We start from the raw sequence: 21,411 nt of genomic DNA on the forward strand, positions 1-21,411 counted from the left end.
ACTCACTGACAACAAACTTATGACGTATATGTAGCACAGGAAACATTGAACATTTTGAAAGTTATGCATAATGGGAATACATTATAGGCACAGCTTAGTTTAAGGATCAGGTATTTGATTAAGTATAAAATAGGAAACACTTAGGTTAAAGTTTTTTCTTTCAACTGATAATACCATTTTCAAATTTATATCCTTGAATATACATCGACATTGAACCTATTGGAAAGCACACTAAATTATGCACAACTCTGTTCAATATTTGCTATTAAGTACCTATAATTAGCTTCAAGTATTCAATTTTTAACTTTCTATTTCATTCAAAGAATCCTGATCAAATATACCCTCCAAAATTAAGTTTTTAAGTTTCATATTCAGCTCATGCCCACAACCTTAAGTATTATTTTAGAAGAAAATTTTATAAGAAACCACAAAATGAGAATTGGTGCAAAGTTAAATACACCAACAGATGAAGTTCACTTTGAAAAAATATCTGACTTATCCCGGCTAAGTCAAATATTTTTTCAAAGCGAACTCCATCCGTTGGTGTATTTAACTTTGCACCCGTGCATGTGACTGCATACAAAGTCACTTGTTCCTGCAGTGCTTTGAAAATGAGAATTGTTAATACTGAACTTGTACTTATACTTCATCTCAAAATACTTTCAAAGTACTTATACTCATCATTTCACAAAACCGAAACATTAATTAATAATAAAAAAAATACTAGGCAGTAACACATGTGTATGTATATGCAACGTGAAAAAAATCTGGAACATTGGACTGGTTGGTAAGGTACACAGTTTTGAAAATTCATGGAGATGCTTACTCCTCAGACTTGGTTCCCTTTTCTTCAGTGTCCTTCCTTTTCCGGCCTCTTTTCCTTTCCTCCTCGGTGCTTCCCCCACTTCCGCTGCTGGCACTGCTACTGCTACTCGACACTGGTCTCCTGGCGCTCGAGCTGCCCACCACACCTGGTCCTGAGCCTTGCTTTGACAGCCCTTTCTTCATCTCACTCTCTCGTATAGGTGTTCGACTTTCTCTCGCCTTCCTTCCCTCGGGATTGCTCTCCTTTGATTTCGACCTCGTCAGCTGCAAACACCATCATATATGTCCAGTGTTAAGCATTGAAAACAAATTAAAATGAAACCTTTTCAATAGTAAATATAATCATTATGGGGTAGGAGGGTTGGGTAATCAGTCTGAGAATGGGCTGTGAACAAGGAACAACCACTATCATTACATCCATTTACTCGTACTTTAAAACTTCCCGAACAAAACTTCCTAAAAAAAAAATCTTCCCAAAAGTCTTCTCAATGCACCAATTGCATGCACTAGATTAATTTGGAGAACATGAAATTGAAGGTTTTCCTCAATCAAACAAAACCCAAGTGAGAAGGCAGTGCAGTAATGCAGGAGATTATATTTCTCGCAGTAATTCAATACAAACAATTTTTTTAGCACCATAAAACTGTAGGACTATGCCACCGACATAAAGTTGCATCAAGATTATGCAGATAAGAATACATAAATTCAACATATGAAACAAGATTCTTGAGGTACTGAAACAAAGCTCTCACAAACCAGAATGATCTAAGTGCGAAGCATATTTGTCGATCAGAGGAGGAGATAAAAAGGAAAAGTCTACAGAGTGATAAGAACAGAATTAAAATTTAAATGTCATGCATGGGCACAAGAATTACTCAATGAAAACAAAAATTGCTTTTCTCGTGGATTTGGAGATTTATCGTACAGTAGGAACAAACGGACCTAAACAGGGTTCCTTCCAGTTTTGTATTTTAAATTTCCCTGATTTCGAATTCATAATTTTAAAAAATTTCCCAGACTTAATATCAATGGCAAATCAGTTATACAAAGGGATTAAATGGAGATCATTAATAAGGTAGATTGTAAAACATATAACATAAGTCAAATAGTAGCAGTGGTGAGGGAAATAAAGTCGAGTAGCGTCAAGTTGGCTCTACCCCATGCCACCCAGTCAATATGGCAACAGAAGATCCATCTCACGTCTAAGATACAGCAGTACATTGGGCATTCAACTACTCCCTGTTCTTCCCTGATATTATCCTGACTTTCAGTCCCAATTTTTATTTTCCCAACTTCCCTCCTGGTATGAGCCTGCTTGAGCTAATGAAACATGTAGTTCTACACAAGTATATAATTGTATGACAATGAGGACGAGGAAAAAGTCTATGGATGAGTCCCGAACTTAGAACAACTAGCTCTTCATCCTCAGGGGATCTTTTTCATTCAGAAGATGCCTTGAGGATGAAGAGGAAGTCATTATTCAAAATGTAGGGAGACATGGAGCCAATTGCACGGTTGAAAACCTGAGAATCCTTACTGCACTTGATACGCCGGGAGAATCTAGATCTTACACGAGGAAGAGGAGTACAGAAGTGACCATGTCCGTACGTACCTTCTCCTCGTCATCGCCCCTCTTCTCCTTGCGCCTCTCCTCCCGACGGCCCTCAGCCTCCCCGTCCTTCTTCCCCATCCCCTCCTCCTCTGCCTCGTCATCCCCGTCTTCATCATCTCCGTCGTCGTCATCCACCTTCACTTCTTCATCTTCATCATCTGCATCCTCAGCCCCCCTCGACTTATCCTTCTCCGCCTGCTTCACATCTTTCGGTGTCACTTCCTGACTCACCACCTCCTTCACCTGCGATCGGAGGCCCAGCTCCCTTCCCTTGCGAACCTCTACAGCTGGTGGGGGCGACTCTATGAGCTCCGACTTGATGCTCTCCACCGCTTTGGAAGACAATGGGGTGCTAGGCGTTCCGGATTTCATGCTGCCACTTTCACATGGTTCTTGCTTCACAGGAGTTGGCTCATCTATGGGCACTTTCTTCTCCGCCTCCTCCTTCACTTTTGCCTTGGTGTCTTCCTTGGAGGCCTTTTCTTCAGGCTTTGTGCTTCCTCCTTTTGTGCTGCCATCATCCTTGGCCCTACCCTTGGGACCCGTCTCTCTCCCCTTCCCTGGAGTCTCATCTTTGCTCTTCCCCTTTGCTTCTTTCTTCGACTTGGGCGCCTCCTCTCCAGCCCCTCCCCGACTCCCCCTGCCCCCCACAACCCTCTCCACCTCTTCTGCCTTCTCGACACTCTTCTCTGGATCTTTCTGCTTGCCCTTCTTCTCCACCGTGGGCTTGGCCTTCTCCTCGCTGCCCCCACCACTTTTCCCCTTCTCTTCACTCGCGGCACCCTTACCCTTGTCCTCCCACCCTCCTCCCTTCCCCTTCTCCTCCACCACCTTCTTCTCAACCTCTTTCTTGTCTGAAGACGCCTTCCCAGATTCCTTCTTCTCCTCTTCAACCTTTGCTGCCGGAGCATCCTCTTTCTCCTCCGGTTTCACCTCTTCCGGCTTGGCATCAGGTTTCTTGGCAGAGGCTGCAGCACTAGCCTGTAGGAAATCATAAGGAATACATTGAAATATATTTATATAACCATAACTGCAGCCTAAGAACCCTCAGAGGAGGATCCTTAACTACTAGCACATTAAAAAATTACTTTTTTTTGAGAAAATTAGATGACTTGAATTATAAATAAAAACTGAGGATTTCTCTTAACAGCAGAGCTTTGATTATATGCCCTGATGGTAAGAAAATCATAAATGGAAAATTGAAAGGGATAATAAGGAATAATACATTCACAATCGTGGTCTGAGTAAATACCACCCTGCTCTCTGTCATTTTTTCTCTGCAACTTTTCAGCCTATTCCATTGAAAAAGAGTTGGGGAAGAATAGGAAAGGGAAAGTTTGATGATATAGGGATGGGAGGAGTTCGGGAGTGGTCAACAAACTAGCTTGGGACACGATAAGCAGATACCTCAAAGAAAAGTGACTCTTAACAACATATTATCAAGGACATGCAGTAAGTAAAAATGCATGAAGAAAATCAATAACGTCTTCTATATATGACTAGATACAAATGACTTTTTCACTGATGCAGAGGTAACAAACACGTGGCCTTTTGGTTCACAAATACTTCAGAAATCCATACACAAAATTAAGAACATAGACAAAGACATGATAGAGCACAAAAAAATTATAATAAGGATGAATACAGAAGTAAGTAAACAGAAGATGGAATCCTTAACAAGTACATTTAATGGGATCTATTGCTTGCCATTCCTTTACAGTTAAACCAATTTGTAACTTTCAATTCTATTTTAAGTTAAACCATTAAAACATTCTGTACATGCTTACAACAGCTGTGCAATATGAAAAAAGACAAATACCTTTTCCTTGTCATCAGCTTCCTTGCGCTTCGGGGTGTTGATTGGAGTGGCCCTGTCCCTATCACGAATTAAACTACGACTTGAGCGATGACGAGAGCGGCTACCACGAGGATGATTAACCATGGTGCAACCTAATTTCCTATAGAAATCTTCAAAGCTGTGCAGAAATCTGAAATGGAGAGATCAGTCATTAGTGGAAGGAATTCAATGGTTTGAGAAACACACCAATGTGTGGCAAGAAAAGAAGTAATGACGGATTCTAACTCAGAACGTACTTTTTATATGCCTGTTTGACAAGATTTGTATTGCTTGAGTTGTTCTGCCCAAAGCCAAGTTTCTGGGAAACCATTTTCCACTGGTTGTGATTAGTAACACGATTGTATCCACCAATCTTGTGCACAACCTGAAATAAAGATGGAAAAAATAGCTTGTTAGATGCATTTTAAAAGCCAAATTAAAACAATTATACTGAGAAATTGGTATAATTCCACATAACATTGAATAACATCCTTAAAAAACGCTTCACAAGTTAAAATTCTAACAATAATTATGGGAAAGCTAGAATTCCATTACAAGGACTTAAGCTTCAAATGATGAAATCAACAACTGAAGTCTGAAGTCAGTTACATATCACTAATAATAACAAAATTCAGTTCTGGACAAACACTACCCCAATGATACTACGTTTACTGTTCTTATAAATATTACATATAAATAATTATGATAACTACAACCAGAGTTAAACATTCACCATAAATTGCCCATCCACCACAAGACTGGCATCTCACCTTGAATAATTTATACAGATCAACGTCCTTCATCCCAATTGTAGGCCCTTTGTTGATGGGTGTGCCCCTATCATCCATAAATTTGTACAATTGTGCGACAAAATGATCCTTCTCTTCCCTGGGTTCATCATCGGAACTCTGGAACAAATTTACGATAAATGATTAATACCAACACCTAAGCACATGCAAAAGATTTCACTCATTGAGCGCTGAGCATTTTTCCTACTACGCAATGACTTGAACCGAATAATAATAATACCAAGCATTGCATTCTCATTAAGCATTACTGCATTTTAGTTTGAAAAATGGAGATTTTTGTAAACATATATACAGTAGAACTTGTTTAGTACGTTTCTAATAGGATCACAAAAAATGAACGTGCTATCTAGGAATACGTGCTAGTCAGGGAGCAGGTATAGCATTGAGGTAATTACTCTCTGAGGAAAAGTAGTCATAATTACGATTAATTTCTAAAGTTCTAGTAGGATCGCTTTCCTGAACTCTTCTCTCATTGAAAATCAAGAAAATGAGCACTGCATTGCAAAAACTGAACCATGTGAATGAAAAATGTTTCATAGATTTCCCTGAGACAATTACATAAAAACGGCATCATACTGCCATGATATGTCAGGCATATGTTTTAAAAGTACAAGCTAAGCCAAGTAATTTCTTCTTTCTCCCAATTTAATAGGAGAATATGAGGATATCTCCGAGTATATCATTTGGTTGTTTTAAAACATCATAAACATTGGCAAAACTTCATTTACCATAAATCATTGCAACCGCCTTACGCATTCGTTCTTGGAATGAAACCATATCAATTGTTATATCGATTGATATATCTATATTGATATAATGCACTGAAAGATTATTACAGGCACATATTTATATTTTACAGTTGAACTTCACTTAAAAAGCTTGTCCAATGTAGTCTACCTTCCATTTTTTCTGCCAAGATTCAGTGTTTTTGCATTAAGCTCCGCATGTAGATGCAAAGTATCATCTGCTCCCACTACACGCAAGCAGTACTCCCGCAAGTAATGATGCACGCACCCCTCGCATTGAGAAATGCATTTGGATGCATTATGGTCGTAGAAAGAGAGGTGTGGGAAGGAAGTAAGAAGGTAAATGACTGATAAAAATGAAATAACAGATGAATTCGAAGGTACTTCCCCTTCAGAAGTACTAGGAAATGACTAGCAGGTTGCTTCATGGCAAGTAATTGAGCGCACTACTGAGGAAAGCACCACTATTTAAAACGTACTAACCAAATAGTTTTCCCTGTCTTAAGCTTGAATGGTACCAGGACCAAGAGAAATCACTGTGTTAAGAAAGAAAACATGCAAAAGAGAAATGCCTTTGCATTCATGTAATGTCTCCAGGATGGAATAAAATTATTATTATTATTACTAAGCAAGTTCCCCTGTATTTCAATCCTTTTGGTCAATTAAATTGACACCTAAAATTCGATGAAGAAAGAAACTTTACCAAATACACATTTAAAAAAATTAAAACTCACATCTGAATCTGATCCTGCTTCTGAATTACTGTCCCCACTGCTACCATCCATTCCAAACAGCAGCTCTCTGTCCCAGTGAGGAGGAAGTTCATCTCTATCTAGGAACTGCAAAGCTTTCTCCACCGCTGTAGCAAATAAACGAGAAAAACATTGCTATGAAAAAACTGAAAATGTTTATGAAGGTTTAGAGCTTCACTCATCACCACCAAGCCAAAATGCAAACCCTAAGACAGATCAAATACAGCACATGTCCACAAGTTGCACCCAAATAACAAAAAGATTAATCGATCAAACATTACTGTTACAGAGTTTCTTTAAAAAAATTGATTGCAATAGATATAAGTCTCATGTAGCTAGGAAACAATGATAAATTATTAGAACCAAAGCATTGAGTTTAAACATTGCATCGTTTAACCCACAATACATTGAATTATGCTAGGGCATTTAGAAAGTATTGATTCGGCTTCAATACCACCACTTACCAGTCTTCAAAGTATTGTTGTCCACTTTAGCTCCAATCTCACGAGTGAATTCTGTGGCCTCTTTCTTAGGAACTGTGTAACTGAAAGGTAAGAGGGATTGTCAATACCAAAATGCTAATCTTGGAATGCAATGCCAATTCAAAGAAAAATATATACGTAAAAATATAATTCAAAATTTATATGAAATATAGAGATGATAGGAAAAAAATATTGTTCACTTACTATCTCCCATCCTTGAAGGATCTCACAAGATACTCGTCCTTCACTCGTATCCGTACGGTATCCTGTGCCGTAGGGGCAACAACCAATCCCGGGAACCAGTTGTCCTTCTGCTTTTTCCTTTCTCCAAGTTCAACACACACCACCTTCCCAATGTCCACCTCTTTTTCTTCCTTTTTCTTCCCCTTGCGCGTTGCACTGTCCTCTTCATCATCACTACCATCATCGCTATTTTAAAAAATTTAGAAATTTCGTAAATGAATAATAACTGGCTCAGATTAGGATACATCTATTCTGTACAACGTATGTAACATTTCTAAAATTGATGTTTTGTTCCAAGACAAAGAAAATTAAGTAACAGTGGAATAACTGAAATCTAGGCATTTTGTGAAGTAGTATAAGCAGTAATAAAAGTAGCATAAAACAAAACAATTATAAACAGAGAATTTTTGGAGATACCTTTCAAGAAACTTTCAATCAGGAAATTCAGTAACACATTAGTGATACAGAAATTATTTTCAAAAAAAATTTGATGCATTTTGCTAGGTGACTCTTCCTCATGTTTCATTTCCATATTTCTAAAAATATTATGTGAAAAATGAGCACTTTCAAAATTTTCCTTTCATATAATGTTAAATTCTCTCCTTATTTTTTTCAAGTTTCTAGAAGGCTAGCTGAGATAAATTAAGTACTTAAAGGCCTGTGTACATGGTACATTAACTGGTATGAGTTAATGTCTAAATGTATGAACATGAGAATGAACACGAAAATGTACCGTGTCACCAACCAACTTGTGCGAATGCATGAATGGAAAATATAAACTGTTCTAATTTCGTTCACGCATTCGTACATGTTCCACTCTGGTCCACAAAAGTCAATCACGCAAACCAACATTAACTCGTGCGTGTTAATGTTACATGTAAACAGGTCTTTATAGACTACTTTTAGCTGAACCTCTACATAAAAATTGTGTTATACATGATGATAAACACGATGATGCACAAAAAACTCATTCTACTAAATGATGGACCTAATGACATTCACATGAAATTATTCCATATTATACATAGAATATTTTTCTTATTATATTATATAGTTATATTTTTCTTTAGCAATTTAAACACTAACTTCCAACCACCTTCTATTGAAAAAAAAAAGACTTATGATTTCAGGGCAGAAAGAAAGGGCATGATTGTCACAAGAGTCACTTCTATGTAATAATATCAAAATTGATTTCCACTTATTTATGTGAATAGTAAAAAAAATCAATGTTAAATGAACATGAGTGACTTTTGGTCAATGTTTGAATTCAAAATGTTTGACAATTAACTGAAATATCTTTCAGCATATATTCATTTATGCAAATTTTTCTTGTAATGCCAACGACAGCAAAAAATTCTTTTGCTTCTATATAATATTTCAAAATAATGAAATGCACTGCAATATCATAAATGTAGTGAAAGGGACTGGTATTAGGTTGCAAAAGGCCAAAAAAAAAGAGAATAAACGTATCTTCCCTTACTTCTCAATAGCAGTGTACAGCATACTCAGTAAAATCTCAATTGGAAACATTTTTCCATGTAATAATAAAAAAAAAACTAAATCTTTAGCTTTCTTACGTGTCTGCAGCAAAGCAGTAAATTATATATACGTGTACTAACGGATATCCACACAAATGGATATGTAACATAATAAGCTAGTTGTTTCCGCGGATAAACCTTACCTCCCAGAATGTCAGGGTACAAAAAAAATCCTACACCATTCCTCACTGAGTGATTTATCACAACATGTGATGAAAGTAAAAAAAAATATAACCTTCTAAATTGGCTAATCAGACAAGGACAGCATTGAAGTCCGAGAAATAGTTAGTTCAACTTACTGTGTCTGACGGCTTCTCCTACCCCGACGACTCCCTCCTATGACAGGATTACTAAAGTGTTCAGGGTGAGTAAGAGGTAGCTGGTCCAATGTTTCACTTTCAGCAAAGTGACGACCACTCTTAAGGCAAAGAGCTGAGCGCCTTAAGGTTGTGATGTCTCCATCATCAAACACTAAAAGAAAATGAGATACATTACGTAAATCTATCTCCATGCTTAAATATAAAAAGAGCATTATAGGACTAAAAATTATCACTATAACACGTCACCCAACCCGAGTAGTCCATCTCGAAAAAATTAGCACTTGAATATTTAACCCTTACATATCAAATCCCATCATAAAGACATTTTACATCAATCATGAAAAGCAAGTGGCAGGGACACAACTGTTACATCCAAGTCAGAGTATATTTATCAGACAAAGTAAAAGAGAGTATGTAATGAGATTGAGTATTGGTGCTCTGATAACTTGCTAAGCACAAGCGATTTCATGCAATGATAATTAGAATAGCACCAAGGAGTTGTATTTCAACAGAGTCCCATTTACAAACAAGAACAGACCAATACAACAACTACATACGAACGAGAAAAGATGAATACAACTAGATTTGGCTTATCTAAGTGAAATATTCCTTACCAACTGTGTACTGACTGCAATCTTGGATTTTAGTAATACTGGCTTCAGCAAAATCCTTTTTCTCAGGATGCCTTGCTTCAATAGATGATCCAGACTGGAATAAAACAAATACACATTATTCCAAACAGCCAAATTCTCAAATTTCTAAGGACTTATCACATTTTATGTACACTACAATGAAAACTATCTCTATTCATTCTCAAATAAAAGATAAAAGAACCTCACAGCTAAAATGATATTTATAAAGGAAGCTTAAACTCAAACAGTGTAAATCACAAAAAGGTCTTAACTTAGTCTTTGTGATTGCTATAACATTTCCCAGGGTATATGAAATTAAAGTTATTAATTAATCCCTGATAATAAAAAGCAAATTTATCCTCAAATATTTCTATACCTGCCCATAGGTACCCATAGTAATACACAAATATTTCCAGGGCACTTGTGAAAAGCAGTCGGGAACTGAAAGAAGGATGTTATGTTTAGTCAACCCAATGGACTGCTTACACCACCCTTGAAATATCCATGGAGGGGGGAGGAAACTCTCTATATGCCCATTACCCTTACTACTACTACTATCCAATACGATGAATTCCAATTGAATCCCAACTTTCCGTTTAACGAACCCAAATCTTCACAATCACGGTAAAATTCCCAGAGCAATACACCTCCACTGATATTACCCACGAGTAAAATAGTTCTCTGGCCCTCACCTTTACCAGTTAAGGAGGAAATCTAATGGGCATTATTGCCCCAGCACAATGTTGTTTTGACTCGAACGTTGTTTTGCGCGGAGGCTACGTAATTTATCTTCAGAAGTGATGGGGAAGCCAGATTCCACCACGCATGAGACGAGGATCTCGTCTAATACGGCCGATAATAGATAACGGGATGAGATATGGATAAACTTTCGGCGGAAGCGTGAGATCTTGGGAGACGAATATTCCCGCCAGCCTGCCACTGAGTCCGACAGCCGGGCTCGACCGAGGGGGAAGTGAGACGTCTGGGTCGGCCAGCCTACTTTCTCCCCGCAAACACCGTCAAAAACTCGCCCCAGACGGTGAACCAAAACTAAGAAAAATACAGCAGCGGTCGGGGGACATGCCCTCCGCCGAGAAACTTTCGTCGACTTAAAAAAGAAATCCACCAATGTACAACACACTCAATTTGAATGATGTAAAAGTGACGCGCGCTGGGAATAAAACGCTCAAAAGAAAAAAAATCGGCAGTAATCTAGACGTAAGACATAACCGATGAATCCCTACTGTCCGTTAATTAGCACGGAAATCTTGAAACTGAGCCAAAACTTACGACGTGAGTGTCATCGAGTATAGTACGCGGTGGCAGCAGTATAACCATTAAATTAATCTGCAGCTCGAGCAGATGTGCGTCATCTTCACAGAGTAATAAAAAGTCGATCAAGTTTCGATAACGTGAATTATCTGCCGTATTGAAACTCATTTTTCCGATTGAATACTCCGTTGAATGTCTTAATGAGATGTGTTACAAAAATGCTCTCATAATTGGTAATTATACAATAAGTGATAGAAATACTATACGTCGTACATTTCGGATGAAAATACCTGATTGCGTACTGTCTTTAAGTATCAAGAGCTACAGGGGAGGAAGTCCTTGCTAAGCAACGGTCAAAGGGAGGTGGCATGCTTTAATACGAGAGGGTCAGCCACACGCTACCTCCTCGGCAGCACCTTGGGTGCATCGGATTCAAAGAAGAAAACAATAACAACGAGGTAGATTCGCAAAACCCCTTTCCTTGGACAAGCAATATTTAAAAAACAAGAGCCAAGCGGTGACTGGAATGAGCACTTTCTTTGTTCGCTTCAGTAGTAGACGTTTCCCCTCCCTCTTCACGAGTGGATCTTGAAAACCAGTGGCGTAATGTGTGTGAAAATTTTGGGGGACCGCTAGAATTATGACAAGGAAATGAGAGACCTGGGGGATCTCCCCATGTTTTATTTCATAGGGGTTCAAATTGTAACTTTCAGACACTTTCCGTGCATTTTTTTAATCGCAAAACAATATCTGACAATCCTCATTTAACTTTGCGTATCGAAGCTAACTTATCATAAAATTTCGGAGCGAACGATTATTGTGTTGGTAACTGCAACCACCGCCTTATATCCCTTACACTTGCCGTTGAAGTGCTTCGCGTGATGGAGCGGGGCGTCAAATCGGCTACGAGGGATCCCTGATAAACCGAGGTCGGAAAAAACCTAGAGGGCATTGTACCGCAAGTGACAGCATCACAAGGAACCCCAATTTGCATGATAAGCATACCCCAGACATAAGCATTTTCAAAGCCTCCTAAAATAGGTACCTAGATAAGTTATAATGTCAGATTTCCACCCTTACGATGGAGAAAGGGTCGCGATGATGGAAAAATTACTCAATGGAGTCCACGGGGGATATCGGACTTCAGCGCTGAGTGCACTGAGGATATTGGCGGGAATCAAAAGACAAAAAAAATCATTCTCCGGTTTTCAACCGAGCAAATGACTCCGTAACCTTGGAGATTACGCCATTCACACAGTTTACATCCCGAGAAGAATTTATGCATATTATTCACCGGAAAACCTCAAATTTTTCCAAAAATAATCCATTTAATAGGAAGGAAAACTTCATTACATACGAAAGGATGAATATAAAAAATAAACAATGCCCCAAAGAGCTAGTACCTAATTCAGAGAGGGGAGAGCGATTTGCAGGATTTTCCAATTCAAAGATTCAGTTTACACCGACAAGCTGGAAGGTAAGACATCAAGTTGTATTGGGTGGGGCGACCTTATCCTAGAGTGTAATATTGACACAATTTCATGCGCAATATCTTCACAGAATGGATAGTTTCAAAGTGAAACTCTTGAAACATATCTCCGGATTATATTTTATTAGTGAATAATGCGCGTTAATTTACATCGAGTCAGAAACGTTTCTTAGTACAAACATTCCAACTTTTATTTTTAAGATTTTAATTATTTTTAATCTTATTTTTTTAAGGCTTATGCATCAGCTGACACCAATGATGTATGTAAACTTTCCCATTAGAAGGTAAGAACGAGAGTACAGAAGAAAGTTTTCAAAGGCAAACGCCAGCATAACATAATGCACTTAATGCACAATGCACACATAATGCACAATGAGTGTATAGGTTACGTAATATTAATCCTAACGTAACCATTCCTCCGTTCCCTCAACATCCTTCGAAGGGGGCATTACACCCGCTCAACCTACACGGCGAATTTAAGTATACCGGGACTAGCCACGGTGATAACTTTACGGGAGTCACCCACAATGCACAAATGTGCGAAAAATCCACAGAGAAAAAATCATTCGCCTTTAGTGCTTTAGCCAGTTAAGCTACCGAGGCGTCATTCTCCCCTGTGGAACCTCTTCCGGTATAGTCCACAAATTTCTTCTAGAATCTTCTTTTCTAGAATCAATTGCTAAAAACTACATCTTATGGGAATATTCAGGGAACATTGAGCAGACTCTAGTTACACCACGGACAGTTTTGCCCACTAATTTTCCCAAGAATATATTTTCTTTATTTGAATATCCTTAGTATTTGAGACAAAGATCACTGTTTAAAAGGGTCTCCTATACATACCCTGAAAATTTCAAGATGAAAACTAAATTATAACAGAATTTTGCGTAATATTAAACGACAGAATACGCCGTTTGATCATGAGGAATGTGCCCTCTTTCGCCACCTTACCTTAGTATATACCATACCTCGCCTTACGCAAATCGCCCCAGTTTTCGGTGGCAATAGTAAACCAAGTTGTTAACAACGACGGCCTCGGCGTGGTATATAAGAGGTATTCCGCATTGAGAGGAGACGACATAGAAATTAGTAGATAGAGAGGGAGGCATTCAACAGAGATCACGGGAGAATATACGGTGGAAGCCCCATCCCCTAAATAAGGAAAACGATTGCTACCAAGGCAGTCAACCGCCCGCCTTACTATCGTAATACTCCCTATCAATTTACAGCTACTTCTCTAAATTAAGTATCTACTGTAAATATATCACGGGGTGCCCTCATCCACAATTACTAAACCTAGCCTTACATTAGTGTTTGCTAATCCAAAGATGTACTCTAAAATCACCATTGACGGAGATCAACCACAGACATCATAATGTGGTCGACCAGCGTAAAAGCTTTACATAATCTACAGCAATAAATGATTCACCGGTCATGTTTGGGTGGACGGCGAAAGATACAATTTTAGACCACACTTACCCTGAGCGTTCCGCGGATCTGGTCATCGGTAACGATGGCTGTACCAAGGCCGTGCTTGAAGGTCACCTGGTTAAAAGAGAAGACAAAAGATAGGCAGGTCAGTCAGCAGAAGGGAGAGGGGAAGCATGACCTTCCGCCTTCACGCGCCACGGCGCATTTTCCACGCGCGTAAATGGCGGATAGCAAAACAAGCGACCGCCGGCAACGAAAAAAAACGAGCAACATGAGCGAGAGGCGAAGTCAACTGAGGAGATCTCCGGCATCCCGCGATGGCGAAGAAAGAATTCACACATAACTCCGGTTGCGGATTAAGCATCAAGCCACTAAGCGCGCGCTTATGGCTCTAGAAAAAGCAACCTTTTAAGATTTCCATCACTCGGGTTAGCAAAGGATTAAACCCTTTTTGGAATGCACCAAGAAATTAGTCATAATAATCACATACTTTCAACAGAAAACACCTGTCACTCCAGTTTACATATTCATCCCCTTGTATACATATGTAAACAACGCCCTAGACTGCGGAAGGTAGGGGCTCAAGCCTTCCCGGCATTTACAGGAGATGCTGTCTTTTGCATAACTCCTCCAAATGATACCATCCTGGAACAATTTTCTTGCTTGGGCATTGTCGAATTAGTACGTGCGTGAAAATTAATGTGCAAAAGAGGCTGCTTTTAAAGGTTTTATCATGAAATGAATGAATTCATTTCCCAATACATCAAACTATCAGATCTTTGGTTACGCACGTGCTTATAATTAAAAACATTTGATCCACCAGTACAGCCTCCGGAAAACGTATGCTGCTCTCCCCAACCCCATAGCCAGAAGAGGGGGTGGTCAAGGGGTCCAACTCCGCACCGGAATAACGCGATGCAGTGAACTAAGTAACAACGAAGCCAATGCAACTCTCACAACGTGAGCCCCTCTCCCTTGACAAAAATTCTCAATCTACGGCATGTACCCTCACCAGTGAGGTAACTGTGGGGGAGGGGGAAAAGGGCGATAGAACCCCTCTCCCTTGAACCCTAAAAAAAAGAAATATTTGTATCACAACAATCCTACCTGGTTGAAACACAAAAATTACATGTCTCAGTTTTTGAAATGGCATCCCAACTTTATTAAAATTAGTAGTTCATTAGGATTATAAAAAAATCAACAAGTTCTTTTGCTAGCATACCAAAGAAATGTAAACATTTCGTGCATTATAACCTGGTGCCATTCGATCTTATCCATCCCCCCAACGCGAAGTCCTTGTTTCGCCACTGACTCTCACAGTAGTCGAAACCCCTAATATGTACACACTACAACGTAAATACAACCTTAAATTTGAAGTTTTCCCGAATAATTTCCCTAATTATATTCATATTCCCAACTCGTTGATCTTAAAACTGCGAGCATCAAATGTTTACAGCTTCCCTATACGTATTTCCAATAACGTGGTACAGTGGCGCACCGAGGGGGGGTTTTGGGGGATAACCCCCCCCCCCCCCAGAGATCAGAGAAACTTTTAGGTTAAATCCATTTTACTTAATTGCATTAATATTACTTATAGAATAGTGTAAGGATTTATAAAATATCCCTGAGAAAGCCGTAAAACTCACTATTTATCCTAAAATGTTTCTGGGGAGGGCCCCCGCAACTCCCGCTTACCCTGGCGGGTATGCCGTACCCCCAAACATCCCAGTATTAGTTGCGCCACTGTTATTAAATAGTAAAAATTTCTTTTTTGTCTAAGATTCAATCGCAATAGATACCTTACGATAGAATGGAAGGCAGACACATGATTTCTCCTTGAATAAAAACGGAGAAAAAATGCCCCCAGGCGATAACGTTTGCCTCGAAGGTCACGGCGATTCGAAGACACGCGAAAACTGGCAACGAATTTCAACAGATAATCTCAGCGTCAAACAATTGGGCTCTCGCTTCCGCAGGGAAGAAGAGCAGGCGGAAAACAAAAGTGGGCCCCATCCGGTCCTCCTTAAAAAGTCATAAGCGGAGGGGCCCTCCGGTGAAAAAGCGAACGAGGGCGGGGTCACGTAGCAGCCGCAGAAGACGGGTCAGGGTCATCGAGTGAACGCAGCTTCATCGGCAGGGGGGGGGCGAGGAAAAGAGGTTACATGAACTGCACAACACGAGAGACATGAGGGATTTCCCAGCCGCCTTAGTTTTTCTCTCCGGCCGAATTCAGGTGATGGCGTCGCCGAAGAGAAAGTGAGATCTCCAGAGAGAGAGAGAGGCAGACTGGATGGAGGGAGAAGGAAGCGGATTCCGTGTCCACGCGAGCGAGCCTCAACTATATGCGCCAACGAGGCCTTGAAGGTACGCGCGCCTCAAGAGATTTAAACAGCGCCGAGCAAATAAATACGCGCGAAACATGAAAACGTTATGGAGGGTGATGCTGACTTACAGAAAATATTGGGGGGGCCCAAACCGGGGATCTTACCCCGGGAAATTTTTTAAGTAGTTAGTTTTAAGTTTTTTAAGTATTTTAGAGGAGTCGTGAGATCAAAATTAGAACCCTTATAACTCGAATCTCGATATCTGGACATTCCGGGGAAAATCAACAGCCTTACACATTTTTCCTCACACCCATAATGAATTTTTGAGGGGGCTCGGGCCCCCTCAAGCCCCATGGAGTCGGCGCCACTGAACGTTATGGAGGGTGATGCCGGCCAGCAAATATTTGACGACTGAAAACAGGTGGAGCCTAACGGTGGTCGCACAGAAAGTAGCAATGCACTGTAACTGCCATTGGCGGATCCATGGGGAGGAGAAAGGGGAAGTTTCCCTCAAATTCAAGAAAAAACTATACATGGTTTAGGTTATCGAATTAATATTTTTCAATTTAAATTTTATACGGACGATGCAATGAATTTACTTCCAGGTTCCTCTGATAAGTAATACTTTCAAATTAAATTTTTTAAATTTCAATCCAAAGGAACTAAAAACCATCATTTAACACAAATTATGCACAACAAATAGCCGGGGCTCCCCAGTAATATACTCCCAAATATAATTAACTCCGTGCTTCAACTTGACGGTTAATACAGTGAGATGGACATAGGGCACAATGGAACTAAGTCATAGGAATGTGAAATTCAAGGTTCTACCACACCACCCAATTTCAGAACATAGCATTTGCTTTAAAAGCATTTGTTTATAACTACATATCCACTTCACTAAGGCCGCTAAATTCCAACACTATTCTCTCAACAGCCTCGTCCATCACATTCACAAATCCTATGTTCCACCAACTTATGTCAGTCTCCTTGCATTACAATGCTTAATTCATATTCTTCTCCTGACTGAAAAAGTAGCATCCCTTCACATATGAACATTTAAGTTCTACCCAAGTAAACCAATAATTTCATATCCCAAATTATTATTTTTATCACCAACATGTGCAGACAATTATATTTTTATCAAAATAAATGTAAACACAGCAAATAAGGTAATGGGACACACTTAAATTGAATCTTTTGTTGTTCCACAATGAAAGTTTGTCACTCAGGAATAATGAACCTTACTGACCAAGTTTACGACAAAGTGAAGTATTTAAACTAAGTTGTATTCTTACATAATGCATATTAATGATCGAGACATATTGATCTTATTGATCATTATTGTACATCATGGTGGTGACCTGCAAAAATTAATATTACCTACATTTTTGTTTTCATCTACAGCGATAATATGTTTCAAATGTCCTAGCAACATGGACGGCCTTGAGGTATAGAACCCTGCCAAATGATAGTAGTACTTATAAAAGAAAATTATCCAAAAGAAAAAGGGGGTATTCCTTCTCCCGATGGCCTGTCTCTGTCGCAAGATAATCCATAGTCTCATTGCTGCACTGCCAACCATTCTCAAACAACCTATTTTTCAAACCTATGCAACTTATGCTATCCCAACTGCGTAATAATTCTCTTCCTACCATGCCCATCCCACCAGTTTCCTTTACTATGTGAAACTAAGCAAGAACCAACAAGAACAACAGATTTCTAGGCTGCCGCATCATTCAATATAGGCTATGAAAACCAAACACTGTACAGTCAGTACCCTAACATATAATTACATGACTGAAGCTTTCGCAGCTCATGATGATTAAAAATAAGTCACATACGGGTGTATGCCGCGTGTCGTGATGGAGATAGCCCCGACGTTTCGCGACCGACTGCTGGTCAATTTTTCAAGGGAATAGTATATTCTATGTATAGAATATACTATTCCCTTGAAAAAGTGACCAGCAGTCGGTCGCGAGACGTCGGGGCTATCTCCATCACGACACGCTGCATACACCTGTATGTGACTTATTTTTAATCATATAATTACATGGTTTGCTTAATTGAATGTATATAAAAACAAGCTAACGATAACTGGGCCAGATGAGACCAATGAACATTCGCAAGTGAAAATCTTAACTTTATGTAGTTGTAATCAACAAATAGCTGTTTTCAATGGTCAACACTGAAAACCATCAACATCCATGATACATGGAGTGAACAAGAATCTTGAGGGTTCAAGGCGAACCCTCTTAAGGGTACAACGCACCAGGGCCAGGAACCAAGCCCGAGGCTTATACGCCCGGACACCCGGGGAGGGGCTGGATGGGAAGGAAAAAGGATAGAGGTGCCGTCGCGATCGGAGCCCTCCGACGCCTCCGGGAAAAGGATAGGAATGGAAGGGAGGGGAATAGGGATAAAACACCCCAGCGCTATAGAAGCGAAGGGGGCCCTACCTAGCAAAACCAAGCATGCGCAATTATTCTTCTACCAATTCTAATAGATTTTCCTATGAGGAAGAAAAATCTATCGATCGAATCGGTAGATACATGGAGTGAACACTGTTCATCAGTTCCCCATGAACTGGAAGCTACATAGGTAGTTGCATTACACACACCACAGCAAATAAAGCATCATGACAGGATGCCACCGATCCTTAAATAAGTCATGAAGATAAACAATTTAAAAGTAAAATCATCATACAAATATGAAAAACTGGACTCATCGTGCAAAATGTAAAACTTCATTGAATAATTATACATGAGAATGGCATAGGAAAGAGCATGTGATGAATTATCAGGGATTCATGACATGAACTGCCATTAGCTCTAGCAAGAGGACTTCCTCTCGAACAAAAGAAAAATAGATGAGGGATAGCAAATTTTCAAAGGGAAATGCTGTTACCACTGATGGTATATATGCAAAATAGATGTAGTTTCACCCCTTACTACACCGGTTCTCCATTTACAAATTTGTATACTCCCACAAATGGCATTTTCAAATTGGGGTTGATAGGCATTACAAGCATTTCTACGATGTTATCATTACAGTTACATTAGTTGACTTGAGTAATATGCACTCTATGTGAACTAAGTGACCTCCACAGCCAAAAAATTGTATTGCTGCACTGCATTGTAGATTCATATAACATGTGAAGTTTTATTGAAATGACAGACATGAAGAGTTTAAGCTTTACAATTTGTTGCAGAATGCCTCTATCGCATCTCTCTTTAACTAAATTTACATTTTAGTTAGGTTTAAGTCATCATTACTTTTATAACCAACGTTAATCCCTAGTTTCGTCTAAATTCCTAGAGCATGCCACTGAAGTAGATGACATAGGAAATTTATGAAGCCTTTGTTTTTATTATCCTTTCGCAATTATTCAGAAACTTAAAGCGTGGTTTATCTGAAATGAGATGATTTATGACGAGAAAAGGCTCAAATTTCATGCTTAGACGTTTCCAAATTTAATTCAAAGCAGAATAATTAGGCGAAAGTGTAAACACACGATAAAACTGATGCTTATTTAAAATCACCATAAAAATCCTATTTCATATGCATGTCTCTCAAGACCTCAGCAAGAATAAGACAATGTGCACTTTCCTGAAGTCTTTTGTCGCCAAGAAAAGTTATGATGGGCCAATATCAAACTCATAGTCAAAGTTACGGAATTAAGTTTTATTAATTATATTTGTGACATCACAATTCAGCCATAAGAGGTACCATGATGAATTAAGAAAAGGCTACTTCTCTAAGCAAAATCCAGGGTATCGCAGGTAAATTTACTGACTTTACGGAAGCGTACCCGATGTCTGATCAGTGCTCGCCAAATATTTGCCTTTTGCCAAAAAAATGTTTTATTTTTTAAACGTAAAATAAAATAATTTAAATCATAGTTCTATTTTTAATGTCGGGATTAGTTGGAAAGCTATCACACAGGAAACTTATATCCATTATTAAGATATTGCACCCCACATTTGAGGTCAAGAATTTCCCATCTGATTGCAAGACTACAACAGTTGGGAGGGAAAATAAACCTCATCTTAGATTCATGCAAATAAGGTGATGAAATTGTTGCCCATTCTTCCCACTGAAATTCTACTCACTTGTCCAATTAAAAAAATTCACAGTCCTGAGTGCTACGCCACAACAACAGCACTCCACTTTCATCCAAAGATTTGGAAATGTCTTCAAAATAAAAAATGTGAGGGTGTGAAAAGAAAAATTCTAATGTAACTGTCCCAATAGTAATTAATCTCTATGGGCAACAATGCAGCAATAAAATATTTCAACCATGATAGTCACTTTCTTTCTATTCAACAATCTGAGCAATTTTCAAGAGTGAGTCGTAATGGGTTCACAAAATCTTATCTCACAGTATTGTGCAGAAGTGCAAGTTTGACATGTGGTTTCAAATTTAATGACTTAATTAACGTAGGCCAACTAAGGCAGGCCTTGAATTACATGCATGGGGAAAATTATCAAGGATGTGAAAGAAGATATGTACAAATATGGAAAGTATAGATGATAGAAGGGTTGAGCTTACAGCTGCCCCAACCCTATTCCAAGATTGTTGACACAATATGATGATGACTTCAAAAAGAAGCAGGATGACACACAGGGTTTTTCTTTCAATCTTAACTATGATGTTATTGCATATTACATATATAATTTTTTGTTGCTATGACATTATTCTAAGAGTAATGCACACTCCTTAAACATTTGCTAAGCATTTCTATGGGAGCATACAGAATTATAATAATAATATTTATTTTACGGGAGTAAACCCAATTTACAAATACTAACTGTAAGGAAAATTACATCTACAATTCCAACACATAGAAAGGGCAGTAGACAAAACGGTGCACACTTAACCATCAGTGGAATAAAAATTATCCATTTACAGCTGTTTGGAATGAAGTTTAGTCCAAATGTGACTATAAGACTTTCCTTTGAGCCTCAAGGAAGATGAGATGAAGGAGAGGAAGTAGAGCATAGTTGCCATTAAAACTGCATTTTGGAGAAATAGCAAGCAAGAATTGATAACTAACAAGTCGTGGTCATGGAAGCTTAGCCACACTCTCCTTTTCCCT

The 21,411-nt window shown here is 39.0% G+C and overlaps 1 protein-coding gene across 5 annotated transcripts in view; it reads right to left on the reverse strand.

Moving 5' to 3' along the window:
• Positions 1-21,411, reverse strand: part of LOC124168059 (AT-rich interactive domain-containing protein 4B) — a 46,123-nt gene that overhangs the window by 21,250 nt on the left and 3,462 nt on the right. For 4 of the 5 annotated variants that reach the window (XM_046546163.1, XM_046546166.1, XM_046546165.1 and 1 more), the window contains exons 4-14: positions 14,037-14,102; positions 9,779-9,872; positions 9,144-9,315; positions 7,268-7,492; positions 7,046-7,125; positions 6,564-6,688; positions 5,045-5,182; positions 4,532-4,659; positions 4,257-4,425; positions 2,438-3,418; positions 827-1,089 (exon numbers count right to left, since the gene is read on the reverse strand). In XM_046546163.1, coding sequence (XP_046402119.1) covers positions 827-1,089; positions 2,438-3,418; positions 4,257-4,425; positions 4,532-4,659; positions 5,045-5,182; positions 6,564-6,688; positions 7,046-7,125; positions 7,268-7,492; positions 9,144-9,315; positions 9,779-9,872; positions 14,037-14,102 — 2,441 coding nt within the window. Of the gene's footprint in view, positions 1-826; positions 1,090-2,437; positions 3,419-4,256; positions 4,426-4,531; positions 4,660-5,044; positions 5,183-6,563; positions 6,689-7,045; positions 7,126-7,267; positions 7,493-9,143; positions 9,316-9,778; positions 9,873-10,172; positions 10,278-14,036; positions 14,103-21,411 lie in introns of those variants that run through there. The other variant, XM_046546167.1, reaches the window with a different exon arrangement.

The sequence above is a fragment of the Ischnura elegans genome, chromosome 11 (assembly GCF_921293095.1).
Source record: "Ischnura elegans chromosome 11, ioIscEleg1.1, whole genome shotgun sequence".
In the NCBI taxonomy this organism is placed as follows: domain Eukaryota; kingdom Metazoa; phylum Arthropoda; class Insecta; order Odonata; family Coenagrionidae; genus Ischnura; species Ischnura elegans.